The 27,580-nt window shown below is 44.6% G+C and overlaps 2 protein-coding genes across 2 annotated transcripts in view; both read right to left on the reverse strand.

Moving 5' to 3' along the window:
- LOC140949851 (uncharacterized) overlaps positions 1–27,580 on the reverse strand; it is a 196,918-nt gene that overhangs the window by 135,624 nt on the left and 33,714 nt on the right. The window contains 38 exon segments of the mRNA XM_073399000.1: positions 314–452; positions 711–1,039; positions 1,434–1,572; positions 1,831–2,159; positions 2,554–2,692; positions 2,951–3,285; positions 3,674–3,812; positions 4,071–4,399; positions 4,794–4,932; positions 5,191–5,519; positions 5,914–6,052; positions 6,311–6,639; positions 7,034–7,172; positions 7,431–7,759; positions 8,154–8,292; positions 8,551–8,879; positions 9,274–9,412; positions 9,671–9,999; positions 10,394–10,532; positions 10,791–11,119; positions 11,514–11,652; positions 11,911–12,245; positions 12,634–12,772; positions 13,031–13,359; positions 13,753–13,891; positions 14,150–14,478; positions 14,873–15,011; positions 15,270–15,598; positions 15,993–16,131; positions 16,390–16,724; positions 17,113–17,251; positions 17,510–17,838; positions 18,233–18,371; positions 18,629–18,957; positions 19,352–19,490; positions 19,749–20,077; positions 20,821–20,959; positions 21,557–21,885. Of these exon segments, the coding sequence (XP_073255101.1) occupies positions 314–452; positions 711–1,039; positions 1,434–1,572; positions 1,831–2,159; positions 2,554–2,692; positions 2,951–3,285; positions 3,674–3,812; positions 4,071–4,399; positions 4,794–4,932; positions 5,191–5,519; positions 5,914–6,052; positions 6,311–6,639; positions 7,034–7,172; positions 7,431–7,759; positions 8,154–8,292; positions 8,551–8,879; positions 9,274–9,412; positions 9,671–9,999; positions 10,394–10,532; positions 10,791–11,119; positions 11,514–11,652; positions 11,911–12,245; positions 12,634–12,772; positions 13,031–13,359; positions 13,753–13,891; positions 14,150–14,478; positions 14,873–15,011; positions 15,270–15,598; positions 15,993–16,131; positions 16,390–16,724; positions 17,113–17,251; positions 17,510–17,838; positions 18,233–18,371; positions 18,629–18,957; positions 19,352–19,490; positions 19,749–20,077; positions 20,821–20,959; positions 21,557–21,885 (8,910 nt within the window).
- LOC140949830 (thrombospondin-2-like) overlaps positions 1–27,580 on the reverse strand; it is a 177,528-nt gene that overhangs the window by 84,293 nt on the left and 65,655 nt on the right. The gene's annotated exons all lie outside the window — the stretch shown is intronic.

Below are 27,580 nucleotides of genomic sequence, written 5' to 3' on the forward strand. Positions count from 1 at the left end.
GCAAAATTGCAATTGGACAACTATCATCGCTGGGCCATTTCTTTAAACAAGACTTATCAAAGGCGGAAAGGCGGTATAGTTCGGAGAGTTTGTTACGGAACTAGCGAGTGGACCACTGACGACGCAGTTTCTTTGCACGGGCTGTTGTAAGAGTGGGTACAAAAATTTTTGTGTACTTAGAAACTGCTTGATCTAAACGGCGGGGGGCGGGCGGTTTCGGTTTTGTGGCCAGAGGTGCCAATTTCTGACGCGTATGAAGGGGGTTCTGCCAAAAAGTCGTAGGCTGACTTTGGTGACGAAAATGCAGAGTTACCTTTACACCCATATACCTCCACCCTCATGGATATGTGACCGTGCCAAGCTGTTGGTCTAAAACGGATGTAGCGCGCTCGGATTGCATGGCTGAGATGGTGGTAGACCACAGTGTCCTGGTCTGCGTTTCCAACAAACTCCTGAAAGCAAAACGTGGACTCTTTTTGGAAAAGATCCTTCAACTATGTATAGGTAAGAGGTTGTGAGGCTTAGAAAGGAAGCAACAGTACCATTTTGGACGGGTGCAAAAGCACGGGAGCTTAGAGGAGTAACGTTGTTAACTTGGCGTTGGTTTTGCGCTTGGTGTTTGGCTTTTTCCGTCGAGATTACGTAGTGGATATGTCGAGGAACGATAATTAGGTGAGGAGAGTTTCTGTCCAGGGAGAAAACGATCTTACCTTGATTCCGACCTTTCTCTGCTCCGTGTAGTATTGAAAGTTGACACCGTCGTTACTGTACTGCACTTTGTACTTGGTTACCCACTGGGCGTATCCATTTCTGCCTTGCGTTGCTAGGCCGGTTACCTTGATGTGCTTATTACCCAAATCAATCTGCAGCCACTGGCCGAGGTTATTGTGTCTAGCTGACCATGATCCCGCTTTGCCGGAACCTGCTTTAAAGTGGAGTCTTGCCTGGATGGCAGCATGATTGGCATCCCACTCCGTAGAAGCACGAACTTTACCATTTGAGATGGCACCGCTTTCCATGCCAAGAGCATCCTGACATCCTGGCCCTTGAGAAATAAAACAGACGGGTGGTCGTGATCAAAAGGATCATTAAATTAAGCGTTCGCTAGCTGTGTTGTGGCGCAAAATTGCAATTGGACAACTATCATCGCTGAGCCATTTCTTTGAACAAGACTTATAAAAGGCGGAAAGGCGGTATAGTTCGGAGAGTTTGTTACGGAACTAGCGAGTGGACCACTGACGACGCAGTTTCTTTGCACGGGCTGTTGTAAGAGTGGGTACAAAAATTTTTGTGTACTTAGAAACTGTTTGATCTAAACGGCGGGGGGCGGGCGGTTTCGGTTTTGTGGCCAGAGGTGCCAATTTCTGACGCGTATGAAGGGGGTTCTGCCAAAAAGTCGTAGGCTGACTTTGGTGACGAAAATGCAGAGTTACCTTTACACCCATATACCTCCACCCTCATGGATATGTGACCGTGCCAAGCTGTTGGTCTAAAACGGATGTAGCGCGCTCGGATTGCATGGCTGAGATGGTGGTAGACCACAGTGTCCTGGTCTGCGTTTCCAACAAACTCCTGAAAGTAGAACGCGGACTCTTTTCGGAAAAGATCCTTCAACTATGTATAGGTAAGAGGTTGTGAGGCTTAAAAAGGAAGCAACAGTACCATTTTGGACGGGTGCAAAAGCACGAGAGCTTAGAGGAGTAACGTTGTTAACTTGGCGTTAGTTTTGCGCTTGGTGTTTGGCTTTTTCCGTCGAGATTACGTAGTGGATATGTCGAGGAACGATAATTAGGTGAGGAGAGTTTCTGTCCAGGGAGAAAACGATCTTACCTTGATTCCGACCTTTCTCTGCTCCGTGTAGTATTGAAAGTTGACACCGTCGTTACTGTACTGCACTTTGTACTTGGTTACCCACTGGGCGTATCCATTTCTGCCTTGCGTTGCTAGGTCGGTTACCTTGATGTGCTTATTACCCAAATCAATCTGCAGCCACTGGCCGAGGTTATTGTGTCTAGCTGACCATGATCCCGCTTTGCCGGAACCTGCTTTAAAGTGGAGTCTTGCCTGGATGGCAGCATGATTGGCATCCCACTCCGTAGAAGCACGAACTTTACCATTTGAGATGGCACCGCTTTCCATGCCAAGAGCATCCTGACATCCTGGCCCTTGAGAAATAAAACAGACGGTGTGTCGAGTTGAAAAGGATCATTAAATAAAGCGATCGCTAGCTGTGTTGTGGCGCAAAATTGCAATTGGACAACTATCATCGCTGAGCCATTTCTTTGAACAAGACTTATAAAAGGCGGAAAGGCGGTATAGTTCGGAGAGTTTGTTACGGAACTAGCGAGTGGACCACTGACGACGCAGTTTCTTTGCACGGGCTGTTGTAAGAGTGGGTACAAGAATTTTTGTGTACTTAGAAACTGTTTGATCTAAACGGCGGGGGGCGGGCGGTTTCGGTTTTGTGGCCAGAGGTGCCAATTTCTGACGCGTATGAAGGGGGTTCTGCCAAAACGTCGTAGGCTGATTTTGGTGACGAAAATGCAGAGTTACCTTTACACCCATATACCTCCACCCTCATGGATATGTGACCGTGCCAAGCTGTTGGTCTAAAACGGATGTAGCGAGCTCGGATTGCATGGCTGAGATGGTGGTAGACCACAGTGTCCTGGTCTGCGTTTCCAACAAACTCCTGAAAGCAAAACGTGGACTCTTTTTGGAAAAGATCCTTCAACTATGTATAGGTAAGAGGTTGTGAGACTTAGAAAGGAAGCAACAGTACCATTTTGGACGGGTGCAAAAGCACGGGAGCTTAGAGGAGTAACGTTGTTAACTTGGCGTTGGTTTTGCGCTTGGTGTTTGGCTTTTTCCGTCGAGATTACGTAGTGGATATGTCGAGGAACGATAATTAGGTGAGGAGAGTTTCTGTCCAGGGAGAAAACGATCTTACCTTGATTCCGACCTTTCTCTGCTCCGTGTAGTATTGAAAGTTGACACCGTCGTTACTGTACTGCACTTTGTACTTGGTTACCCACTGGGCGTATCCATTTCTGCCTTGCGTTGCTAGGCCGGTTACCTTGATGTGCTTATTACCCAAATCAATCTGCAGCCACTGGCCGAGGTTATTGTGTCTAGCTGACCATGATCCCGCTTTGCCGGAACCTGCTTTAAAGTGGAGTCTTGCCTGGATGGCAGCATGATTGGCATCCCACTCCGTAGAAGCACGAACTTTACCATTTGAGATGGCACCGCTTTCCATGCCAAGAGCATCATGACATCCTGGCCCTTGAGAAATAAAACAGACGGGTGGTCGTGATCAAAAGGATCATTAAATTAAGCGTTCGCTAGCTGTGTTGTGGCGCAAAATTGCAATTGGACAACTATCATCGCTGAGCCATTTCTTTGAACAAGACTTATAAAAGGCGGAAAGGCGGTATAGTTCGGAGAGTTTGTTACGGAACTAGCGAGTGGACCACTGACGACGCAGTTTCTTTGCACGGGCTGTTGTAAGAGTGGGTACAAAAATTTTTGTGTACTTAGAAACTGTTTGATCTAAACGGCGGGGGGCGGGCGGTTTCAATTTTGTGGCCAGAGGTGCCAATTTCTGACGCGTATGAAGGGGGTTCTGCCAAAAAGTCGTAGGCTGACTTTGGTGACGAAAATGCAGAGTTACCTTTACACCCATATACCTCCACCCTCATGGATATGTGACCGTGCCAAGCTGTTGGTCTAAAACGGATGTAGCGCGCTCGGATTGCATGGCTGAGATGGTGGTAGACCACAGTGTCCTGGTCTGCGTTTCCAACAAACTCCTGAAAGTAGAACGCGGACTCTTTTCGCAAAAGATCCTTCAACTATGTATAGGTAAGAGGTTGTGAGGCTTAAAAAGGAAGCAACAGTACCATTTTGGACGGGTGCAAAAGCACGAGAGCTTAGAGGAGTAACGTTGTTAACTTGGCGTTAGTTTTGCGCTTGGTGTTTGGCTTTTTCCGTCGAGATTACGTAGTGGATATGTCGAGGAACGATAATTAGGTGAGGAGAGTTTCTGTCCAGGGAGAAAACGATCTTACCTTGATTCCGACCTTTCTCTGCTCCGTGTAGTATTGAAAGTTGACACCGTCGTTACTGTACTGCACTTTGTACTTGGTTACCCACTGGGCGTATCCATTTCTGCCTTGCGTTGCTAGGTCGGTTACCTTGATGTGCTTATTACCCAAATCAATCTGCAGCCACTGGCCGAGGTTATTGTGTCTAGCTGACCATGATCCCGCTTTGCCGGAACCTGCTTTAAAGTGGAGTCTTGCCTGGATGGCAGCATGATTGGCATCCCACTCCGTAGAAGCACGAACTTTACCATTTGAGATGGCACCACTTTCCATGCCAAGAGCATCCTGACATCCTGGCCCTTGAGAAATAAAACAGACGGTGTGTCGAGTTGAAAAGGATCATTAAATAAAGCGATCGCTAGCTGTGTTGTGGCGCAAAATTGCAATTGGACAACTATCATCGCTGGGCCATTTCTTTAAACAAGACTTATAAAAGGCGGAAAGGCGGTATAGTTCGGAGAGTTTGTTGCGGAACTAGCGAGTGGACCACTGACGACGCAGTTTCTTTGCACGGGCTGTTGTAAGAGTGGGTACAAAAATTTTTGTGTACTTAGAAACTGCTTGATCTAAACGGCGGGGGGCGGGCGGTTTCGGTTTTGTGGCCAGAGGTGCCAATTTCTGACGCGTATGAAGGGGGTTCTGCCAAAAAGTCGTAGGCTGACTTTGGTGACGAAAATGCAGAGTTACCTTTACACCCATATACCTCCACCCTCATGGATATGTGACCGTGCCAAGCTGTTGGTCTAAAACGGATGTAGCGCGCTCGGATTGCATGGCTGAGATGGTGGTAGACCACAGTGTCCTGGTCTGCGTTTCCAACAAACTCCTGAAAGCAAAACGTGGACTCTTTTTGGAAAAGATCCTTCAACTATGTATAGGTAAGAGGTTGTGAGGCTTAGAAAGGAAGCAACAGTACCATTTTGGACGGGTGCAAAAGCACTGGAGCTTAGAGGAGTAACGTTGTTAACTTGGCGTTGGTTTTGCGCTTGGTGTTTGGCTTTTTCCGTCGAGATTACGTAGTGGATACGTCGAGGAAGGATAATTTGGTTAGGAGAGTTTCTGTCTAGGGAGAAAACGATCTTACCTTGATTCCGACCTTTCTCTGCTCCGTGTAGTATTGAAAGTTGACACCGTCGTTACTGTACTGCACTTTGTACTTGGTTACCCACTGGGCGTATCCATTTCTGCCTTGCGTTGCTAGGCCGGTTACCTTGATGTGCTTATTACCCAAATCAATCTGCAGCCACTGGCCGAGGTTATTGTGTCTAGCTGACCATGATCCCGCTTTGCCGGAACCTGCTTTAAAGTGGAGTCTTGCCTGGATGGCAGCATGATTGGCATCCCACTCCGTAGAAGCACGAACTTTACCATTTGAGATGGCACCGCTTTCCATGCCAAGAGCATCCTGACATCCTGGCCCTTGAGAAATAAAACAGACGGTGTGTCGAGTTGAAAAGGATCATTAAATAAAGCGATCGGTAGCTGTGTTGTGGCGCAAAATTGCAATTGGACAACTATCATCGCTGAGCCATTTCCTTGAACAAGACTTATAAAAGGCGGAAAGGCGGTATAGTTCGGAGAGTTTGTTACGGAACTAGCGAGTGGACCACTGACGACGCAGTTTCTTTGCACGGGCTGTTGTAAGAGTGGGTACAAAAATTTTTGTGTACTTAGAAACTGTTTGATCTAAACGGCGGGGGGCGGGCGGTTTCGGTTTTGTGGCCAGAGGTGCCAATTTCTGATGCGTATGAAGGGGGTTCTGCCAAAACGTCGTAGGCTGATTTTGGTGACGAAAATGCAGAGTTACCTTTACACCCATATACCTCCACCCTCATGGATATGTGACCGTGCCAAGCTGTTGGTCTAAAACGGATGTAGCGCGCTCGGATTGCATGGCTTTGATGGTGGTAGACCACAGTGTCCTGGTCTGCGTTTCCAACAAACTCCTGAAAGCAAAACGTGGACTCTTTTTGGAAAAGATCCTTCAACTATGTATAGGTAAGAGGTTGTGAGGCTTAAAAAGGAAGCAACAGTACCATTTTGGACGGGTGCAAAAGCACGAGAGCTTAGAGGAGTAACGTTGTTAACTTGGCGTTAGTTTTGCGCTTGGTGTTTGGCTTTTTCCGTCGAGATTACGTAGTGGATATGTCGAGGAACGATAATTAGGTGAGGAGAGTTTCTGTCCAGGGAGAAAACGATCTTACCTTGATTCCGACCTTTCTCTGCTCCGTGTAGTATTGAAAGTTGACACCGTCGTTACTGTACTGCACTTTGTACTTGGTTACCCACTGGGCGTATCCATTTCTGCCTTGCGTTGCTAGGTCGGTTACCTTGATGTGCTTATTACCCAAATCAATCTGCAGCCACTGGCCGAGGTTATTGTGTCTAGCTGACCATGATCCCGCTTTGCCGGAACCTGCTTTAAAGTTTAGTCTTGCCTGGATGGCAGCATGATTGGCATCCCACTCCGTAGAAGCACGAACTTTACCATTTGAGATGGCACCACTTTCCATGCCAAGAGCATCCTGACATCCTGGCCCTTGAGAAATAAAACAGACGGTGTGTCGAGTTGAAAAGGATCATTAAATAAAGCGATCGCTAGCTGTGTTGTGGCGCAAAATTGCAATTGGACAACTATCATCGCTGGGCCATTTCTTTAAACAAGACTTATAAAAGGCGGAAAGGCGGTATAGTTCGGAGAGTTTGTTACGGAACTAGCGAGTGGACCACTGACGACGCAGTTTCTTTGCACGGGCTGTTGTAAGAGTGGGTACAAAAATTTTTGTGTACTTAGAAACTCCTTGATCTAAACGGCGGGGGGCGGGCGGTTTCGGTTTTGTGGCCAGAGGTGCCAATTTCTGACGCGTATGAAGGGGCTTCTGCCAAAAAGTCGTAGGCTGACTTTGGTGACGAAAATGCAGAGTTACCTTTACACCCATATACCTCCACCCTCATGGATATGTGACCGTGCCAAGCTGTTGGTCTAAAACGGATGTAGCGCGCTCGGATTGCATGGCTGAGATGGTGGTAGACCACAGTGTCCTGGACTGCGTTTCCAACAAACTCCTGAAAGCAAAACGTGGACTCTTTTTGGAAAAGATCCTTCAACTATGTATAGGTAAGAGGTTGTGAGGCTTAGAAAGGAAGCAACAGTACCATTTTGGACGGGTGCAAAAGCACTGGAGCTTAGAGGAGTAACGTTGTTAACTTGGCGTTGGTTTTGCGCTTGGTGTTTGGCTTTTTCCGTCGAGATTACGTAGTGGATATGTCGAGGAAGGATAATTTGGTTAGGAGAGTTTCTGTCTAGGGAGAAAACGATCTTACCTTGATTCCGACCTTTCTCTGCTCCGTGTAGTATTGAAAGTTGACACCGTCGTTACTGTACTGCACTTTGTACTTGGTTACCCACTGGGCGTATCCATTTCTGCCTTGCGTTGCTAGGCCGGTTACCTTGATGTGCTTATTACCCAAATCAATCTGCAGCCACTGGCCGAGGTTATTGTGTCTAGCTGACCATGATCCCGCTTTGCCGGAACCTGCTTTAAAGTGGAGTCTTGCCTGGATGGCAGCATGATTGGCATCCCACTCCGTAGAAGCACGAACTTTACCATTTGAGATGGCAGCGCTTTCCATGCCAAGAGCATCCTGACATCCTGGCCCTTGAGAAATAAAACAGACGGTGTGTCGAGTTGAAAAGGATCATTAAATAAAGCGATCGGTAGCTGTGTTGTGGCGCAAAATTGCAATTGGACAACTATCATCGCTGAGCCATTTCCTTGAACAAGACTTATAAAAGGCGGAAAGGCGGTATAGTTCGGAGAGTTTGTTACGGAACTAGCGAGTGGACCACTGACGACGCAGTTTCTTTGCACGGGCTGTTGTAAGAGTGGGTACAAAAATTTTTGTGTACTTAGAAACTGTTTGATCTAAACGGCGGGGGGCGGGCAGTTTCGGTTTTGTGGCCAGAGGTGCCAATTTCTGATGCGTATGAAGGGGGTTCTGCCAAAACGTCGTAGGCTGATTTTGGTGACGAAAATGCAGAGTTACCTTTACACCCATATACCTCCACCCTCATGGATATGTGACCGTGCCAAGCTGTTGGTCTAAAACGGATGTAGCGCGCTCGGATTGCATGGCTTTGATGGTGGTAGACCACAGTGTCCTGGTCTGCGTTTCCAACAAACTCCTGAAAGCAAAACGTGGACTCTTTTTGGAAAAGATCCTTCAACTATGTATAGGTAAGAGGTTGTGAGGCTTAGAAAGGAAGCAACAGTACCATTTTGGACGGGTGCAAAAGCACGAGAGCTTAGAGGAGTAACGTTGTTAACTTGGCGTTGGTTTTGCGCTTGGTGTTTGGCTTTTTCCGTCGAGATTACGTAGTGGATATGTCGAGGAACGATAATTAGGTGAGGAGAGTTTCTGTCCAGGGAGAAAACGATCTTACCTTGATTCCGACCTTTCTCTGCTCCGTGTAGTATTGAAAGTTGACACCGTCGTTACTGTACTGCACTTTGTACTTGGTTACCCACTGGGCGTATCCATTTCTGCCTTGCGTTGCTAGGCCGGTTACCTTGATGTGCTTATTACCCAAATCAATCTGCAGCCACTGGCCGAGGTTATTGTGTCTAGCTGACCATGATCCCGCTTTGCCGGAACCTGCTTTAAAGTGGAGTCTTGCCTGGATGGCAGCATGATTGGCATCCCACTCCGTAGAAGCACGAACTTTACCATTTGAGATGGCAGCGCTTTCCATGCCAAGAGCATCCTGACATCCTGGCCCTTGAGAAATAAAACAGACGGGTGGTCGTGATCAAAAGGATCATTAAATTAAGCGTTCGCTAGCTGTGTTGTGGCGCAAAATTGCAATTGGACAACTATCATCGCTGAGCCATTTCTTTGAACAAGACTTATAAAAGGCGGAAAGGCGGTATAGTTCGGAGAGTTTGTTACGGAACTAGCGAGTGGACCACTGACGACGCAGTTTCTTTGCACGGGCTGTTGTAAGAGTGGGTACAAAAATTTTTGTGTACTTAGAAACTGTTTGATCTAAACGGCGGGGGGCGGGCGGTTTCAATTTTGTGGCCAGAGGTGCCAATTTCTGACGCGTATGAAGGGGGTTCTGCCAAAAAGTCGTAGGCTGACTTTGGTGACGAAAATGCAGAGTTACCTTTACACCCATATACCTCCACCCTCATGGATATGTGACCGTGCCAAGCTGTTGGTCTAAAACGGATGTAGCGCGCTCGGATTGCATGGCTGAGATGGTGGTAGACCACAGTGTCCTGGTCTGCGTTTCCAACAAACTCCTGAAAGTAGAACGCGGACTCTTTTCGGAAAAGATCCTTCAACTATGTATAGGTAAGAGGTTGTGAGGCTTAAAAAGGAAGCAACAGTACCATTTTGGACGGGTGCAAAAGCACGAGAGCTTAGAGGAGTAACGTTGTTAACTTGGCGTTAGTTTAGCGCTTGGTGTTTGGCTTTTTCCGTCGAGATTACGTAGTGGATATGTCGAGGAACGATAATTTGGTGAGGAGAGTTTCTGTCCAGGGAGAAAACGATCTTACCTTGATTCCGACCTTTCTCTGCTCCGTGTAGTATTGAAAGTTGACACCGTCGTTACTGTACTGCACTTTGTACTTGGTTACCCACTGGGCGTATCCATTTCTGCCTTGCGTTGCTAGGCCGGTTACCTTGATGTGCTTATTACCCAAATCAATCTGCAGCCACTGGCCGAGGTTATTGTGTCTAGCTGACCATGATCCCGCTTTGCCGGAACCTGCTTTAAAGTGGAGTCTTGCCTGGATGGCAGCATGATTGGCATCCCACTCCGTAGAAGCACGAACTTTACCATTTGAGATGGCACCGCTTTCCATGCCAAGAGCATCCTGACATCCTGGCCCTTGAGAAATAAAACAGACGGTGTGTCGAGTTGAAAAGGATCATTAAATAAAGCGATCGCTAGCTGTGTTGTGGCGCAAAATTGCAATTGGACAACTATCATCGCTGAGCCATTTCTTTGAACAAGACTTATAAAAGGCGGAAAGGCGGTATAGTTCGGAGAGTTTGTTACGGAACTAGCGAGTGGACCACTGACGACGCAGTTTCTTTGCACGGGCTGTTGTAAGAGTGGGTACAAAAATTTTTGTGTACTTAGAAACTGTTTGATCTAAACGGCGGGGGGCGGGCGGTTTCGGTTTTGTGGCCAGAGGTGCCAATTTCTGACGCGTATGAAGGGGGTTCTGTCAAAACGTCGTAGGCTGATTTTGGTGACGAAAATGCAGAGTTACCTTTACACCCATATACCTCCACCCTCATGGATATGTGACCGTGCCAAGCTGTTGGTCTAAAACGGATGTAGCGCGCTCGGATTGCATGGCTGAGATGGTGGTAGACCACAGTGTCCTGGTCTGCGTTTCCAACAAACTCCTGAAAGCAAAACGTGGACTCTTTTTGGAAAAGATCCTTCAACTATGTATAGGTAAGAGGTTGTGAGGCTTAGAAAGGAAGCAACAGTACCATTTTGGACGGGTGCAAAAGCACGAGAGCTTAGAGAAGTAACGTTGTTAACTTGGCGTTGGTTTTGCGCTTGGTGTTTGGCTTTTTCCGTCGAGATTACGTAGTGGATATGTCGAGGAACGATAATTAGGTGAGGAGAGTTTCTGTCCAGGGAGAAAACGATCTTACCTTGATTCCGACCTTTCTCTGCTCCGTGTAGTATTGAAAGTTGACACCGTCGTTACTGTACTGCACTTTGTACTTGGTTACCCACTGGGCGTATCCATTTCAGCCTTGCGTTGCTAGGCCGGTTACCTTGATGTGCTTATTACCCAAATCAATCTGCAGCCACTGGCCGAGGTTATTGTGTCTAGCTGACCATGATCCCGCTTTGCCGGAACCTGCTTTAAAGTGGAGTCTTGGCTGGATGGCAGCATGATTGGCATCCCACTCCGTAGAAGCACGAACTTTACCATTTGAGATGGTAGCGCTTTCCATGACAAGAGCATCCTGACATCCTGGCCCTTGAGAAATAAAACAGACGGGTGGTCGTGATCAAAAGGATCATTAAATTAAGCGTTCGCTAGCTGTGTTGTGGCGCAAAATTGCAATTGGACAACTATCATCGCTGAGCCATTTCTTTGAACAAGACTTATAAAAGGCGGAAAGGCGGTATAGTTCGGAGAGTTTGTTACGGAACTAGCGAGTGGACCACTGACGACGCAGTTTCTTTGCACGGGCTGTTGTAAGAGTGGGTACAAAAATTTTTGTGTACTTAGAAACTGTTTGATCTAAACGGCGGGGGGCGGGCGGTTTCAATTTTGTGGCCAGAGGTGCCAATTTCTGACGCGTATGAAGGGGGTTCTGCCAAAAAGTCGTAGGCTGACTTTGGTGACGAAAATGCAGAGTTACCTTTACACCCATATACCTCCACCCTCATGGATATGTGACCGTGCCAAGCTGTTGGTCTAAAACGGATGTAGCGCGCTCGGATTGCATGGCTGAGATGGTGGTAGACCACAGTGTCCTGGTCTGCGTTTCCAACAAACTCCTGAAAGTAGAACGCGGACTCTTTTCGGAAAAGATCCTTCAATTATGTATAGGTAAGAGGTTGTGAGGCTTAAAAAGGAAGCAACAGTACCATTTTGGACGGGTGCAAAAGCACGAGAGCTTAGAGGAGTAACGTTGTTAACTTGGCGTTAGTTTTGCGCTTGGTGTTTGGCTTTTTCCGTCGAGATTACGTAGTGGATATGTCGAGGAACGATAATTAGGTGAGGAGAGTTTCTGTCCAGGGAGAAAACGATCTTACCTTGATTCCGACCTTTCTCTGCTCCGTGTAGTATTGAAAGTTGACACCGTCGTTACTGTACTGCACTTTGTACTTGGTTACCCACTGGGCGTATCCATTTCTGCCTTGCGTTGCTAGGTCGGTTACCTTGATGTGCTTATTACCCAAATCAATCTGCAGCCACTGGCCGAGGTTATTGTGTCTAGCTGACCATGATCCCGCTTTGCCGGAACCTGCTTTAAAGTGGAGTCTTGCCTGGATGGCAGCATGATTGGCATCCCACTCCGTAGAAGCACGAACTTTACCATTTGAGATGGCACCGCTTTCCATGCCAAGAGCATCCTGACATCCTGGCCCTTGAGAAATAAAACAGACGGTGTGTCGAGTTGAAAAGGATCATTAAATAAAGCGATCGCTAGCTGTGTTGTGGCGCAAAATTGCAATTGGACAACTATCATCGCTGAGCCATTTCTTTGAACAAGACTTATAAAAGGCGGAAAGGCGGTATAGTTCGGAGAGTTTGTTACGGAACTAGCGAGTGGACCACTGACGACGCAGTTTCTTTGCACGGGCTGTTGTAAGAGTGGGTACAAAAATTTTTGTGTACTTAGAAACTGTTTGATCTAAACGGCGGGGGGCGGGCGGTTTCGGTTTTGTGGCCAGAGGTGCCAATTTCTGACGCGTATGAAGGGGGTTCTGCGAAAACGTCGTAGGCTGATTTTGGTGACGAAAATGCAGAGTTACCTTTACACCCATATACCTCCACCCTCATGGATATGTGACCGTGCCAAGCTGTTGGTCTAAAACGGATGTAGCGCGCTCGGATTGCATGGCTGAGATGGTGGTAGACCACAGTGTCCTGGTCTGCGTTTCCAACAAACTCCTGAAAGCAAAACGTGGACTCTTTTTGGAAAAGATCCTTCAACTATGTATAGGTAAGAGGTTGTGAGGCTTAGAAAGGAAGCAACAGTACCATTTTGGACGGGTGCAAAAGCACGGGAGCTTAGAGGAGTAACGTTGTTAACTTGGCGTTGGTTTTGCGCTTGGTGTTTGGCTTTTTCCTTCGAGATTACGTAGTGGATATGTCGAGGAACGATAATTAGGTGAGGAGAGTTTCTGTCCAGGGAGAAAACGATCTTACCTTGATTCCGACCTTTCTCTGCTCCGTGTAGTATTGAAAGTTGACACCGTCGTTACTGTACTGCACTTTGTACTTGGTTACCCACTGGGCGTATCCATTTCTGCCTTGCGTTGCTAGGCCGGTTACCTTGATGTGCTTATTACCCAAATCAATCTGCAGCCACTGGCCGAGGTTATTGTGTCTAGCTGACCATGATCCCGCTTTGCCGGAACCTGCTTTAAAGTGGAGTCTTGCCTGGATGGCAGCATGATTGGCATCCCACTCCGTAGAAGCACGAACTTTACCATTTGAGATGGCAGCGCTTTCCATGCCAAGAGCATCCTGACATCCTGGCCCTTGAGAAATAAAACAGACGGGTGGTCGTGATCAAAAGGATCATTAAATTAAGCGTTCGCTAGCTGTGTTGTGGCGCAAAATTGCAATTGGACAACTATCATCGCTGAGCCATTTCTTTGAACAAGACTTATAAAAGGCGGAAAGGCGGTATAGTTCGGAGAGTTTGTTACGGAACTAGCGAGTGGACCACTGACGACGCAGTTTCTTTGCACGGGCTGTTGTAAGAGTGGGTACAAAAATTTTTGTGTACTTAGAAACTGTTTGATCTAAACGGCGGGGGCGGGCGGTTTCAATTTTGTGGCCAGAGGTGCCAATTTCTGACGCGTATGAAGGGGGTTCTGCCAAAAAGTCGTAGGCTGACTTTGGTGACGAAAATGCAGAGTTACCTTTACACCCATATACCTCCACCCTCATGGATATGTGACCGTGCCAAGCTGTTGGTCTAAAACGGATGTAGCGCGCTCGGATTGCATGGCTGAGATGGTGGTAGACCACAGTGTCCTGGTCTGCGTTTCCAACAAACTCCTGAAAGTAGAACGCGGACTCTTTTCGGAAAAGATCCTTCAATTATGTATAGGTAAGAGGTTGTGAGGCTTAAAAAGGAAGCAACAGTACCATTTTGGACGGGTGCAAAAGCACGAGAGCTTAGAGGAGTAACGTTGTTAACTTGGCGTTAGTTTTGCGCTTGGTGTTTGGCTTTTTCCGTCGAGATTACGTAGTGGATATGTCGAGGAACGATAATTTGGTGAGGAGAGTTTCTGTCCAGGGAGAAAACGATCTTACCTTGATTCCGACCTTTCTCTGCTCCGTGTAGTATTGAAAGTTGACACCGTCGTTACTGTACTGCACTTTGTACTTGGTTACCCACTGGGCGTATCCATTTCTGCCTTGCGTTGCTAGGTCGGTTACCTTGATGTGCTTATTACCCAAATCAATCTGCAGCCACTGGCCGAGGTTATTGTGTCTAGCTGACCATGATCCCGCTTTGCCGGAACCTGCTTTAAAGTGGAGTCTTGCCTGGATGGCAGCATGATTGGCATCCCACTCCGTAGAAGCACGAACTTTACCATTTGAGATGGCACCGCTTTCCATGCCAAGAGCATCCTGACATCCTGGCCCTTGAGAAATAAAACAGACGGTGTGTCGAGTTGAAAAGGATCATTAAATAAAGCGATCGCTAGCTGTGTTGTGGCGCAAAATTGCAATTGGACAACTATCATCGCTGAGCCATTTCTTTGAACAAGACTTATAAAAGGCGGAAAGGCGGTATAGTTCGGAGAGTTTGTTACGGAACTAGCGAGTGGACCACTGACGACGCAGTTTCTTTGCACGGGCTGTTGTAAGAGTGGGTACAAGAATTTTTGTGTACTTAGAAACTGTTTGATCTAAACGGCGGGGGGCGGGCGGTTTCGGTTTTGTGGCCAGAGGTGCCAATTTCTGACGCGTATGAAGGGGGTTCTGCGAAAACGTCGTAGGCTGATTTTGGTGACGAAAATGCAGAGTTACCTTTACACCCATATACCTCCACCCTCATGGATATGTGACCGTGCCAAGCTGTTGGTCTAAAACGGATGTAGCGCGCTCGGATTGCATGGCTGAGATGGTGGTAGACCACAGTGTCCTGGTCTGCGTTTCCAACAAACTCCTGAAAGCAAAACGTGGACTCTTTTTGGAAAAGATCCTTCAACTATGTATAGGTAAGAGGTTGTGAGGCTTAGAAAGGAAGCAACAGTACCATTTTGGACGGGTGCAAAAGCACGGGAGCTTAGAGGAGTAACGTTGTTAACTTGGCGTTGGTTTTGCGCTTGGTGTTTGGCTTTTTCCGTCGAGATTACGTAGTGGATATGTCGAGGAACGATAATTAGGTGAGGAGAGTTTCTGTCCAGGGAGAAAACGATCTTACCTTGATTCCGACCTTTCTCTGCTCCGTGTAGTATTGAAAGTTGACACCGTCGTTACTGTACTGCACTTTGTACTTGGTTACCCACTGGGCGTATCCATTTCTGCCTTGCGTTGCTAGGCCGGTTACCTTGATGTGCTTATTACCCAAATCAATCTGCAGCCACTGGCCGAGGTTATTGTGTCTAGCTGACCATGATCCCGCTTTGCCGGAACCTGCTTTAAAGTGGAGTCTTGCCTGGATGGCAGCATGATTGGCATCCCACTCCGTAGAAGCACGAACTTTACCATTTGAGATGGCAGCGCTTTCCATGCCAAGAGCATCCTGACATCCTGGCCCTTGAGAAATAAAACAGACGGGTGGTCGTGATCAAAAGGATCATTAAATTAAGCGTTCGCTAGCTGTGTTGTGGCGCAAAATTGCAATTGGACAACTATCATCGCTGAGCCATTTCTTTGAACAAGACTTATAAAAGGCGGAAGGGCGGTATAGTTCGGAGAGTTTGTTACGGAACTAGCGAGTGGACCACTGACGACGCAGTTTCTTTGCACGGGCTGTTGTAAGAGTGGGTACAAAAATTTTTGTGTACTTAGAAACTGTTTGATCTAAACGGCGGGGGGCGGGCGGTTTCAATTTTGTGGCCAGAGGTGCCAATTTCTGACGCGTATGAAGGGGGTTCTGCCAAAAAGTCGTAGGCTGACTTTGGTGACGAAAATGCAGAGTTACCTTTACACCCATATACCTCCACCCTCATGGATATGTGACCGTGCCAAGCTGTTGGTCTAAAACGGATGTAGCGCGCTCGGATTGCATGGCTGAGATGGTGGTAGACCACAGTGTCCTGGTCTGCGTTTCCAACAAACTCCTGAAAGTAGAACGCGGACTCTTTTCGGAAAAGATCCTTCAACTATGTATAGGTAAGAGGTTGTGAGGCTTAAAAAGGAAGCAACAGTACCATTTTGGACGGGTGCAAAAGCACGAGAGCTTAGAGGAGTAACGTTGTTAACTTGGCGTTAGTTTTGCGCTTGGTGTTTGGCTTTTTCCGTCGAGATTACGTAGTGGATATGTCGAGGAACGATAATTAGGTGAGGAGAGTTTCTGTCCAGGGAGAAAACGATCTTACCTTGATTCCGACCTTTCTCTGCTCCGTGTAGTATTGAAAGTTGACACCGTCGTTACTGTACTGCACTTTGTACTTGGTTACCCACTGGGCGTATCCATTTCTGCCTTGCGTTGCTAGGCCGGTTACCTTGATGTGCTTATTACCCAAATCAATCTGCAGCCACTGGCCGAGGTTATTGTGTCTAGCTGACCATGATCCCGCTTTGCCGGAACCTGCTTTAAAGTGGAGTCTTGCCTGGATGGCAGCATGATTGGCATCCCACTCCGTAGAAGCACGAACTTTACCATTTGAGATGGCACCACTTTCCATGCCAAGAGCATCCTGACATCCTGGCCCTTGAGAAATAAAACAGACGGTGTGTCGAGTTGAAAAGGATCATTAAATAAAGCGATCGCTAGCTGTGTTGTGGCGCAAAATTGCAATTGGACAACTATCATCGCTGAGCCATTTCTTTGAACAAGACTTATAAAAGGCGGAAAGGCGGTATAGTTCGGAGAGTTTGTTACGGAACTAGCGAGTGGACCACTGACGACGCAGTTTCTTTGCACGGGCTGTTGTAAGAGTGGGTACAAGAATTTTTGTGTACTTAGAAACTGTTTGATCTAAACGGCGGGGGGCGGGCGGTTTCGGTTTTGTGGCCAGAGGTGCCAATTTCTGACGCGTATGAAGGGGGTTCTGTCAAAACGTCGTAGGCTGATTTTGGTGACGAAAATGCAGAGTTACCTTTACACCCATATACCTCCACCCTCATGGATATGTGACCGTGCCAAGCTGTTGGTCTAAAACGGATGTAGCGCGCTCGGATTGCATGGCTGAGATGGTGGTAGACCACAGTGTCCTGGTCTGCGTTTCCAACAAACTCCTGAAAGGAAAACGTGGACTCTTTTTGGAAAAGATCCTTCAACTATGTATAGGTAAGAGGTTGTGAGGCTTAGAAAGAAAGCAACAGTACCATTTTGGACGGGTGCAAAAGCACGAGAGCTTAGAGGAGTAACGTTGTTAACTTGGCGTTGGTTTTGCGCTTGGTGTTTGGCTTTTTCCGTCGAGATTACGTAGTGGATATGTCGAGGAACGATAATTAGGTGAGGAGAGTTTCTGTCCAGGGAGAAAACGATCTTACCTTGATTCCGACCTTTCTCTGCTCCGTGTAGTATTGAAAGTTGACACCGTCGTTACTGTACTGCACTTTGTACTTGGTTACCCACTGGGCGTATCCATTTCTGCCTTGCGTTGCTAGGCCGGTTACCTTGATGTGCTTATTACCCAAATCAATCTGCAGCCACTGGCCGAGGTTATTGTGTCTAGCTGACCATGATCCCGCTTTGCCGGAACCTGCTTTAAAGTGGAGTCTTGCCTGGATGGCAGCATGATTGGCATCCCACTCCGTAGAAGCACGAACTTTACCATTTGAGATGGCACCGCTTTCCATGCCAAGAGCATCCTGACATCCTGGCCCTTGAGAAATAAAACAGACGGGTGGTCGTGATCAAAAGGATCATTAAATTAAGCGTTCGCTAGCTGTGTTGTGGCGCAAAATTGCAATTGGACAACTATCATCGCTGAGCCATTTCTTTGAACAAGACTTATAAAAGGCGGAAGGGCGGTATAGTTCGGAGAGTTTGTTACGGAACTAGCGAGTGGACCACTGACGACGCAGTTTCTTTGCACGGGCTGTTGTAAGAGTGGGTACAAAAATTTTTGTGTACTTAGAAACTGTTTGATCTAAACGGCGGGGGGCGGGCGGTTTCAATTTTGTGGCCAGAGGTGCCAATTTCTGACGCGTATGAAGGGGGTTCTGCCAAAAAGTCGTAGGCTGACTTTGGTGACGAAAATGCAGAGTTACCTTTACACCCATATACCTCCACCCTCATGGATATGTGACCGTGCCAAGCTGTTGGTCTAAAACGGATGTAGCGCGCTCGGATTGCATGGCTGAGATGGTGGTAGACCACAGTGTCCTGGTCTGCGTTTCCAACAAACTCCTGAAAGTAGAACGTGGACTCTTTTTGGAAAAGTTCCTTCAACTATGTATAGGTAAGAGGTTGTGAGGCTTAGAAAGGAAGCAACAGTACCATTTTGGACGGGTGCTAAAGCACTGGAGCTTAGAGGAGTAACGTTGTTAACTTGGCGTTGGTTTTGCGCTTGGTGTTTGGCTTTTTCCGTCGAGATTACGTAGTGGATATGTCGAGGAAGGATAATTTGTTAGGAGAGTTTCTGTCTAGGGAGAAAACGATCTTACCTTGATTCCGACCTTTCTCTGCTCCGTGTAGTATTGAAAGTTGACACCGTCGTTACTGTACTGCACTTTGTACTTGGTTACCCACTGGGCGTATCCATTTCTGCCTTGCGTTGCTAGGCCGGTTACCTTGATGTGCTTATTACCCAAATCAATCTGCAGCCACTGGCCGAGGTTATTGTGTCTAGCTGACCATGATCCGGCTTTGCCGGAACCTGCTTTAAAGTGGAGTCTTGCCTGGATGGCAGCATGATTGGCATCCCACTCCGTAGAAGCACGAACTTTACCATTTGAGATGGCACCGCTTTCCATGCCAAGAGCATCCTGACATCCTGGCCCTTGAGAAATAAAACAGACGGTGTGTCGAGTTGAAAAGGATCATTAAATAAAGCGATCGCTAGCTGTGTTGTGGCGCAAAATTGCAATTGGACAACTATCATCGCTGAGCCATTTCTTTGAACAAGACTTATAAAAGGCGGAAAGGCGGTATAGTTCGGAGAGTTTGTTACGGAACTAGCGAGTGGACCACTGACGACGCAGTTTCTTTGCACGGGCTGTTGTAAGAGTGGGTACAAAAATTTTTGTGTACTTAGAAACTGTTTGATCTAAACGGCGGGGGGCGGGCGGTTTCGGTTTTGTGGCCAGAGGTGCCAATTTCTGACGCGTATGAAGGGGGTTCTGCCAAAACGTCGTAGGCTGATTTTGGTGACGAAAATGCAGAGTTACCTTTACACCCATATACCTCCACCCTCATGGATATGTGACCGTGCCAAGCTGTTGGTCTAAAACGGATGTAGCGCGCTCGGATTGCATGGCTGAGATGGTGGTAGACCACAGTGGTTTGGTCTGCGTTTCCAACAAACTCCTGAAAGCAGAACGTGGACTCTTTTTGGAAAAGATCCTTCAACTATGTATAGGTAAGAGGTTGTGAGGCTTAAAAAGGAAGCAACAGTACCATTTTGGACGGGTGCAAAAGCACGGGAGCTTAGAGGAGTAACGTTGTTAACTTGGCGTTGGTTTTGCGCTTGGTGTTTGGCTTTTTCCGTCGAGATTACGTAGTGGATATGTCGAGGAACGATAATTAGGTGAGGAGAGTTTCTGTCCAGGGAGAAAACGATCTTACCTTGATTCCGACCTTTCTCTGCTCCGTGTAGTATTGAAAGTTGACACCGTCGTTACTGTACTGCACTTTGTACTTGGTTACCCACTGGGCGTATCCATTTCTGCCTTGCGTTGCTAGGCCGGTTACCTTTATGTGCTTATTACCCAAATCAATCTGCAGCCACTGGCCGAGGTTATTGTGTCTAGCTGACCATGATCCGGCTTTGCCGGAACCTGCTTTAAAGTGGAGTCTTGCCTGGATGGCAGCATGATTGGCATCCCACTCCGTAGAAGCACGAACTTTACCATTTGAGATGGCAGCGCTTTCCATGCCAAGAGCATCCTGACATTCTGTTCGTTAAAAGTACTATGTTTTTTGTCTTTTTCCCTAATATATAGCTCTGTTTTGTATTGTGGGATATATTAAAAGATTGTGGTTTGTTATGGACGACGTAGAAATGACTTTGGTTGTTTTGTTGCTTTTTCTCGTGGTAAGTTTTTGTAATTATGCTTTAAAATACAGAGTTCATTTCTATTTACTGAAGGAATTCTTTTGGAAAGAAACGCAAATGGGGATAGGATGCTTTAACGGGATGTTGACGAAACACCTTGTGCCCGAAAACAAATGTAAAGAGAGAACTTGTAATTTGTTTTTGTTTTCTAAATATAAAAGCATTACTCGTAGGCATTCTTCATGCTAAGGAAATTGGGGTAAGGTTTGGCCGGTTGGGCATTTATCTGGTGTGCGCCTTTACCTTTTTCTTCATACCTTATGTATTTACGACACGGCTGAGTTGTTGTAAACTGGGTTAAGATAACCCAGGGTTAGTGCGAGATTTGGATTAACTTTTGAAAGGCTTAAAAAGCATTTGAGTTTTAAGTCCTTTCGTCTACAAGTTGATGATTGGAAGCTCTTAAAATAACAGAGAAAATTATCCGAGAAAATGCTTTTGAACACAAGGAAAGGAAAAAGGGGTTAAATTTAACTCTGAGTTAAGCGCTAATCGGCCTTGGAACAACTGGGCCCAGAATTATGAGGAGTGAAACTGATAACCTTTACATTACTTAGGTTTTGGAGTTCTAAGTTACCGTACCTTTACATCCGAATACTTCAACTCTCATTGAAATGTGACCGTACCAGGCTGTTGGTTGGAAACGGATGAAACGCGCCCTGATCGGTTTGATAAGTTTATGGATAACCACAGTGTCTTTATTTGTATTCCCTGCGAACTCCTAAATTAACAAAACAGACACAATCACTCTGTTTTTTTTTTAGGTAAGTCAGTGGATAGCAGTTTTAGTCTTTTCGAGTAGATTGCAACTACATGGCTATTCACTGCTGGGGATAGCTGGGGTAGGGAGAGTTATTTTTGCGAAAAATGAAGCAGCTTTCCCAAGGTAAAAATTGAAGAAAGCGATAAAATTTGGAATTTCAGTGTTTAATGGTAGGGAGAACATACTTTTCCCAATTAATTTTAAGAAAAACATGAAATTATAACATGCTCTTGGGAGAATTTGTGGACGTTATATTTGTAAAAATAGCAGAGAGAGCTTTTTCATTGAGAAATAAATGCCTTTTTGTCTTATTTAACTGAGTTTGAAAAAGTTTTTAAAAAATCTTTTCCCCTCAGTGTCGTTGTACAGGGCTAAATATATACCTATAGGCTTCTCGTCTAAGTACTATCCAGTACTATTTGCTTTCCTTTTAGGGAGAGTTCTTGAGTATGTTAAGGACAAAAAAGCCACTACGAAATGAAAATGAAAATTTCGTTGGATATCAGTTTTACGTAAGATAGTCAGCCTCCTGTTCGTCGTAAAAGTTTGTCTCACCTTGATTGCCCCATTTCCTTGTTCTTTGTAGTAATGAAAGTTGACACCATTGTCACTGAATAGTAACTTGTACTTTGTAACCCACTGATTGAATGCATTCCTGCCTTGCTTGGCTACGCGTTTTACTTTTGTATGCTGATTACCCAAGTCAATTTGCAGCCATTGGTTCATGTCATTTGACCGAGCTGACCATGATCCTGCTTTACCTGCAATTGCTTTAAAGTGGAGTCTTCCCTGGATGGCAGCATGATTACCATCCCACTCTGAAGAGGCTTTTATTTGGGCATCTTGTATGGCACCATTTTGCATACCGAGGGGTGTTTGACATTCTGCAAAAACATGCAAATTTTAACTTTCTGTTAAACATGTACGGTAAGCTCTCTCGTAAGCAACCACCCTTGGTGCACGGAATCGTGGTCGCTTACGGGAGGTGGTCGCTTATTGGAGGACGTAACAAAATAGTTTTACACTTAATTTATTAACGTAATTAGATAAAGGTAACAAGTACAATGCAGTTTAAAATTGTCTCTTGTTAATCATAAATCGGGTGCATTGTACTCCAATTCAGACTTAACAGTATTTACACTTTACAATCATTCGGTCGCATTCGAAATCTTCTCGACGAAATCTAGAATGCTTGATTGCTTTTGTGTTTTGAGCCTTAAGTCAAAAAGAATATCACACTCTTTCGTCTGCAGACCCCGATTATCGGCGAACTTATCTTTACTTGAAAGTACACTCTGTACTATTATTAAAGTGTATTTTTTCGCTCCGGGTCAGCGATGTTAGAAACTGAACATTTGTGACATTCGAGTCGCTCTAGAAGGAGAGTGGTCGCTTACCAGAATTAGAAACAGAAAATAAAAGAATATGTCACATTTTTGGCCTTAAAAGTTGTCGCGGCCGCGTAGGAATTAGGAGAAGTGGTCGCTTACAAGAGTTTTTAAAACATTATTTGTGAGAAACAAAACAATTATTTTTAGGGTGGTCGCTTACGAGAAATGGTCACTATGAGAGAGTTGACTGTACACAGAATTGCGCAACTTTTCAAATCCAAAAGACCCCAAGCTAAAAATATAGTACATTACTTATCACTACATTGCAATGTTAGTAATGCCTTTCCTTTAGATCAAACTGCGTTCCTTCCTTCCTGATGAGTTGCGTTTTGATTTAAAGTCAGTTCCAGACCAGAATCATCCTTGGAGACCCAGGGGCGATCAGTCGGGTCTTGGCAAACTGCCCCTGTTTTTTGTCCCTTCACGACTGACCACCCCTGGGTCTCCGAGGATGGACCATGATAGCTCATGATATATTACAAGGTCAACAAGAAAACTTAGCATTTTTTGGTCAAATTTTCCAATATTTTCTTTTTCTATTTTGAAGTTTCACATGTTTATTATGGCGCGGGCCAGATTCCAATGCCAAAGAGCTGGCCTTCGAGTACATGGTGAAAAAGAGCTTACTTGGACTTTCACCTTCCGCTATTGTAAAGCAGACCAACAGTAAAGGTGCCACTATAAAAGGAATCATTTTCCCTGCGTAGAAAAGAAAAAGAAACTTTGGGAATACTTTCTAAATGTCATATATTCACCCTTGTTCAGACTCTGGACTGCGAATTCCTGAAAACAATGTAGAAATCCTACTGCAGTGTTTTTAATTTTCCCTCCAGTATATATAGCTTGTCTAGTGTTTCCTTCTTAAACGCAATATATATTTATATTTTATTTACATAAGGAAGTTCAGAAAATTGTGATGCATATTTCATCAACCTTTCTTACGTCCGAAATTTATCTCTTTTCTCCTTTCCCCCCAAAATGTCCAATATACTCCACTACATGTTGGTTCCAATCGTCAAGAACTAGAGCCCACTAAAATCATTGGAAGTCTAGTCGTAAAATACCTCGTCCGGTATGACCCAATACAAGCACTCTTCAATATCTGTTTGATGTATTTTAGAAGCACAGCACAAATGGAAATGAGGGGGTCCAGTGAATTCTATTCGTGCTTGAAGTGAAATCTAGTCTTGTGTGCTGGATACAAATTAGATAACCCTCGAATTTTAAGTGGTTTTGTTATTAGACAGATTGATAACAAGCGTGCTACACGCACGGTTTGTACAGAGTTTTAAATTCTTAAAAAAGTCTTGAAATTTGCCCTGCAATTTTCCGGACCTGGAAAAAGTCTGGAAAATGGAGGTAAAGTCTAGAATAATGGTAAAAAGTCTTGACTTTTTATCCAAAGTTATAACAAGCGCTTTACAAGGAAAATTTTTTTATTTTGGTCAAATTTTATTCAATATAGCCAATACGTTTGCAGCGCATCATGAAAAAAGTTTTATTCCTGCGTTTTCTAAGGTCTCTATTGATCACCCATTTGTTAATCGTTGAATCTGGAGAAATAAATAATTGTTTTGAAAAAAATGTCTGAAAAAATGCTTGAATTTAATTTGGATTCAAAAATCGGTAGGAACCCGGTAGTACAAGCATGTACACGTTGAAATTGAGTTGGGTTCCCTTGATAATTTAAAACAAAAGCATCTATCTATCTTTCTTCTCAGGAAAACCTTTTTGGAAACGGGTGATGTATAAACCGTCCTGAATAGTTAAAAAACCTACAAATGAACGCGGTCTGCTCTGCATGCATATTTTCTGTAGTGCCATAGTTTCCTCTTGTAGAAAGTTTTGGTTTGAAAAGGAGAAATCCAAGACAAATTTCCTGACCATCGTTGTCTTAAGGATTACTGTATAAATCTATGGATGTTATAAAAATAGTGTTCCTTTATATTTCAAATTTTTGAACCTGTATCTTTCTAAGTTTAGTTTTCTCATAATCATCTTGATTGATCCGCGTCGATTAAGGGGATTTGTTGGATTATATTTAACCCATCAATATTTTCACTACAGTTCTAACCAGTCGATTGTGATCGTCCCAGTCACCTGAAGTGCTTCGTGTGATCGTCTTGATGGGCAATTTAATGCAACATCTTCCAGTACGTTGGTAGTAGAAGAGAAAAAAACGAATCAGAAGCCGAATCAAGGTTTTATAGTTGTCAAGTTTCCAAATGACACTCATAGGCAAACGAAGTGTGGTTGTAGCAAGTGTGCGAAGAACCGAAATACTATGTTTTGGTAAACGTTTTGAATGTTCTTTTGTGTACCACAAGAAAAAAAAACGGGGAGAAAAAGGGCCAAGACATGAAAAATATGTTCTCTTGATAGAAGAAGACGTCAGAAAGCAGTGTTTGAAACTACTACTTTCGAGTTTTGAGTCAAGAGTAATTTTTGTTCGTGCTGCGATTGGTCGTGAATTGATTGAAAGAAATCACAACCAAAGTAATTAAAGTAATATTGCCACCAAAAACAGAAAGATACGAGACTAAAATAAACAAATAAATCAAGCAAAAAGTATATACATATAGTAAGATAAAATCACACAAAAAGTCATACAAGACATAGGATTTCAAGTCAAGGGATTCTACGTTTTACGCTTCTTATATATTGTTAATGCAATAGATTTTGTGAGAGGTTATTTTTAAAGCGAGACCATTTCCGTAGAAAGACGTTTGAGTCGTTATTGTGGAATGCAATATGCTTTTCAATTTCTATCGAGTTCATAAGTACCTGTATATACACCTGCTGCTTAGGAAGCTTGTTCCAAAGTCTGCAGGTGTATATGTAATGTCTAGCTATAAGGAGTAGGTGATGAAAGAGAAGGTCTTTTACGTCGTCAATAAGACCGAAACAGAGAGACAAGGAGGGAGAGACGTTTTCTAAATCTTTGAAATTTTGAGAGATCCACTCGAACATGCTCTTCCAGAAGTTCTGAGTGTATTTGAAAGTCCAGAATAGATGAACGAGGGTTTATTTTTTTTCCTCGCAAAAGGAGCAGGAATCTGTTTGTTTGATACCTATTTTGTACAGAAAGTCATTTGTGGCTATTTTTCTGTGAAGGAATTTAAATTGGAACGCTCTAAGCTTTGACCTCTCTTGTACACAGAGATGATAGGCAGTCTCTCTCTTCCAACCACTTTCCCTGACTCCTTGATGGTATAGAAGCTTTATCGTTTATTAGACATTCATAAATTTTCTTGGAAACTTTTGTGTGAGACAGAAGGGTATCAACTGGATCCTTTGGAGTTGGGTCATGATAGGCTGTAGAGTGTACTTTCTTGTAATGTGCTACAGCAGATATCACTTTGTGATATTCGACATAGTTGGTTTTGATGCTATATTTATCTATAAAGGCGTTATAGCTTAGAAAATTGTGGTCGTTATCTAACAGATCTCTAATCTCCTTTATCCCCACGCTCAACCATGGTCTGTAGAAGAATGGACGATTTTCAATTCTAAAGTGGGAGTTGTACCATATATATGTTGAGGCAAAATCGAGGTTATTGTCTTTGTAATTAAATTTTGTCCAATACTGTGTGATTTTTTTTAAGAAAGGGTCCTTGAGGTTGAGCAGTGTAGAATCTCGCTGTTTCAAATTGCTTCGGAACAATAGTTTTCTTCCGTACTCCCCTAAGTAATGGTAAAAAAAAGTTTCCTCTTCCGTTTATTTTCTTCATTTAGATACCCTTGGATCCATTTTATTTTCAAGGATTCATTAAAGCTTTGAATATCTAACATCTTAAGTCCTCCTTTCGCGTAATTATTTATTATTGTCGTCCTTTTGATTTTATCGCCCTTACGGTCCCAAAGGAAATCGTACAATATAGAGTTGATTGTCTTGAGTACGTCAGGAGATGTTGGAAGAGATGACAATGTGTAGACGATTTGCGATACGGCTAGAGTTTTTATTATTGTAATTTTACCCAAGAGGGTCAGTCTTCTAGTAGCCTGTTCCAGGCGCTCAGATAGTGGGGAGCGGTGCGAAGTAAAAAGGAGCGCCAAAAAATAAAAGCGAGGGAGGAGGAGAGGTGAGACCCCCTCTACTTTTCACCGCTTTCTTTACTTCGCACCGCTCTCCACTATCTGAACGCTTGGAACAGGCTAGTCTTCTAGCCGACCAATTATGTAAGATACTCCTTATTTTCTCAATAAAGTTAGAATTAAGAGACCTATCTTCCAAAGTCGAAAACCACACTCCCAAGGCGAAGACCTTCTCGTTTGCCCAAGTTATTGGTTTACTTGAAGGGAAAGTGAGATTAGAACTTTTAGGGGCGCCAATCCAGAGGGCTTCAGTTTTTTCATAGTTGACCTTCAAACCCGATATGAAAGCAAAAGCATCAAGTAAGTACAGACACCTCAAAAAGGAGGACTTGGAGCCATCCAAAATCATAGTCGTGTCATCTGCATATTGGGATAACGTACGCTCAGTATAAAAAATCTTTATTCCACGGACCTCATTATCTTTCCTTACTGTATTACCTAGTATTTCAGCGCATAACATAAACAAATATGAAGACAGCGGGCATCCTTGTCTCACACCGCGACCTAAGTTGAAAACGTCCGAAGACCATCCCGTTGTTCAGAACACAGCTGCTGATATCAGTATAAAATACTTTTACCCAAGTAACCAGAGAGGTTCCAAAATTATAGTACTTCAGAGTTTTTTCTATAAAGGGCCATTCAATACTATCGAAGACTTTTTCGAAGTCGACAAACAGTAGTAGACCGTGTATTTTTTCTGTATTTGTGTAATTAATAATACTATCAATAATCTGATGTTTTCTCCGATGAATCGGCCTTTTAGAAAACCAGTTTGATCGTTGTTAATTATCTTTGGTAGTACCTTTCGTATTCTACTTGCAATGGATTTGGTGGCTATTTTGTAATCGCAATTAAGCAGGGTAATAGGCCTCCAGTTTTTTTAGCAGGTTGGTCGGTTTGTTCTTCTTTGGTATGAGAGTAATAAATCCTCTTCTTTGAGTAATCTATAAGAGACCTTTTGTATATGCACAATTTAAGGCATTTAACAGATGCTGATTGATTTCATTCCAAAAGACTTTATAGAATTCGCCTGGGAGGCCGTCACTTCCAGGGCTCTTGTTTGATTCCATCGATTTTAAACTTTCTAAACATT

Source organism: Porites lutea, chromosome 1 (genome assembly GCF_958299795.1).
Source record: "Porites lutea chromosome 1, jaPorLute2.1, whole genome shotgun sequence".
In the NCBI taxonomy this organism is placed as follows: Eukaryota; Metazoa; Cnidaria; class Anthozoa; order Scleractinia; family Poritidae; genus Porites; species Porites lutea.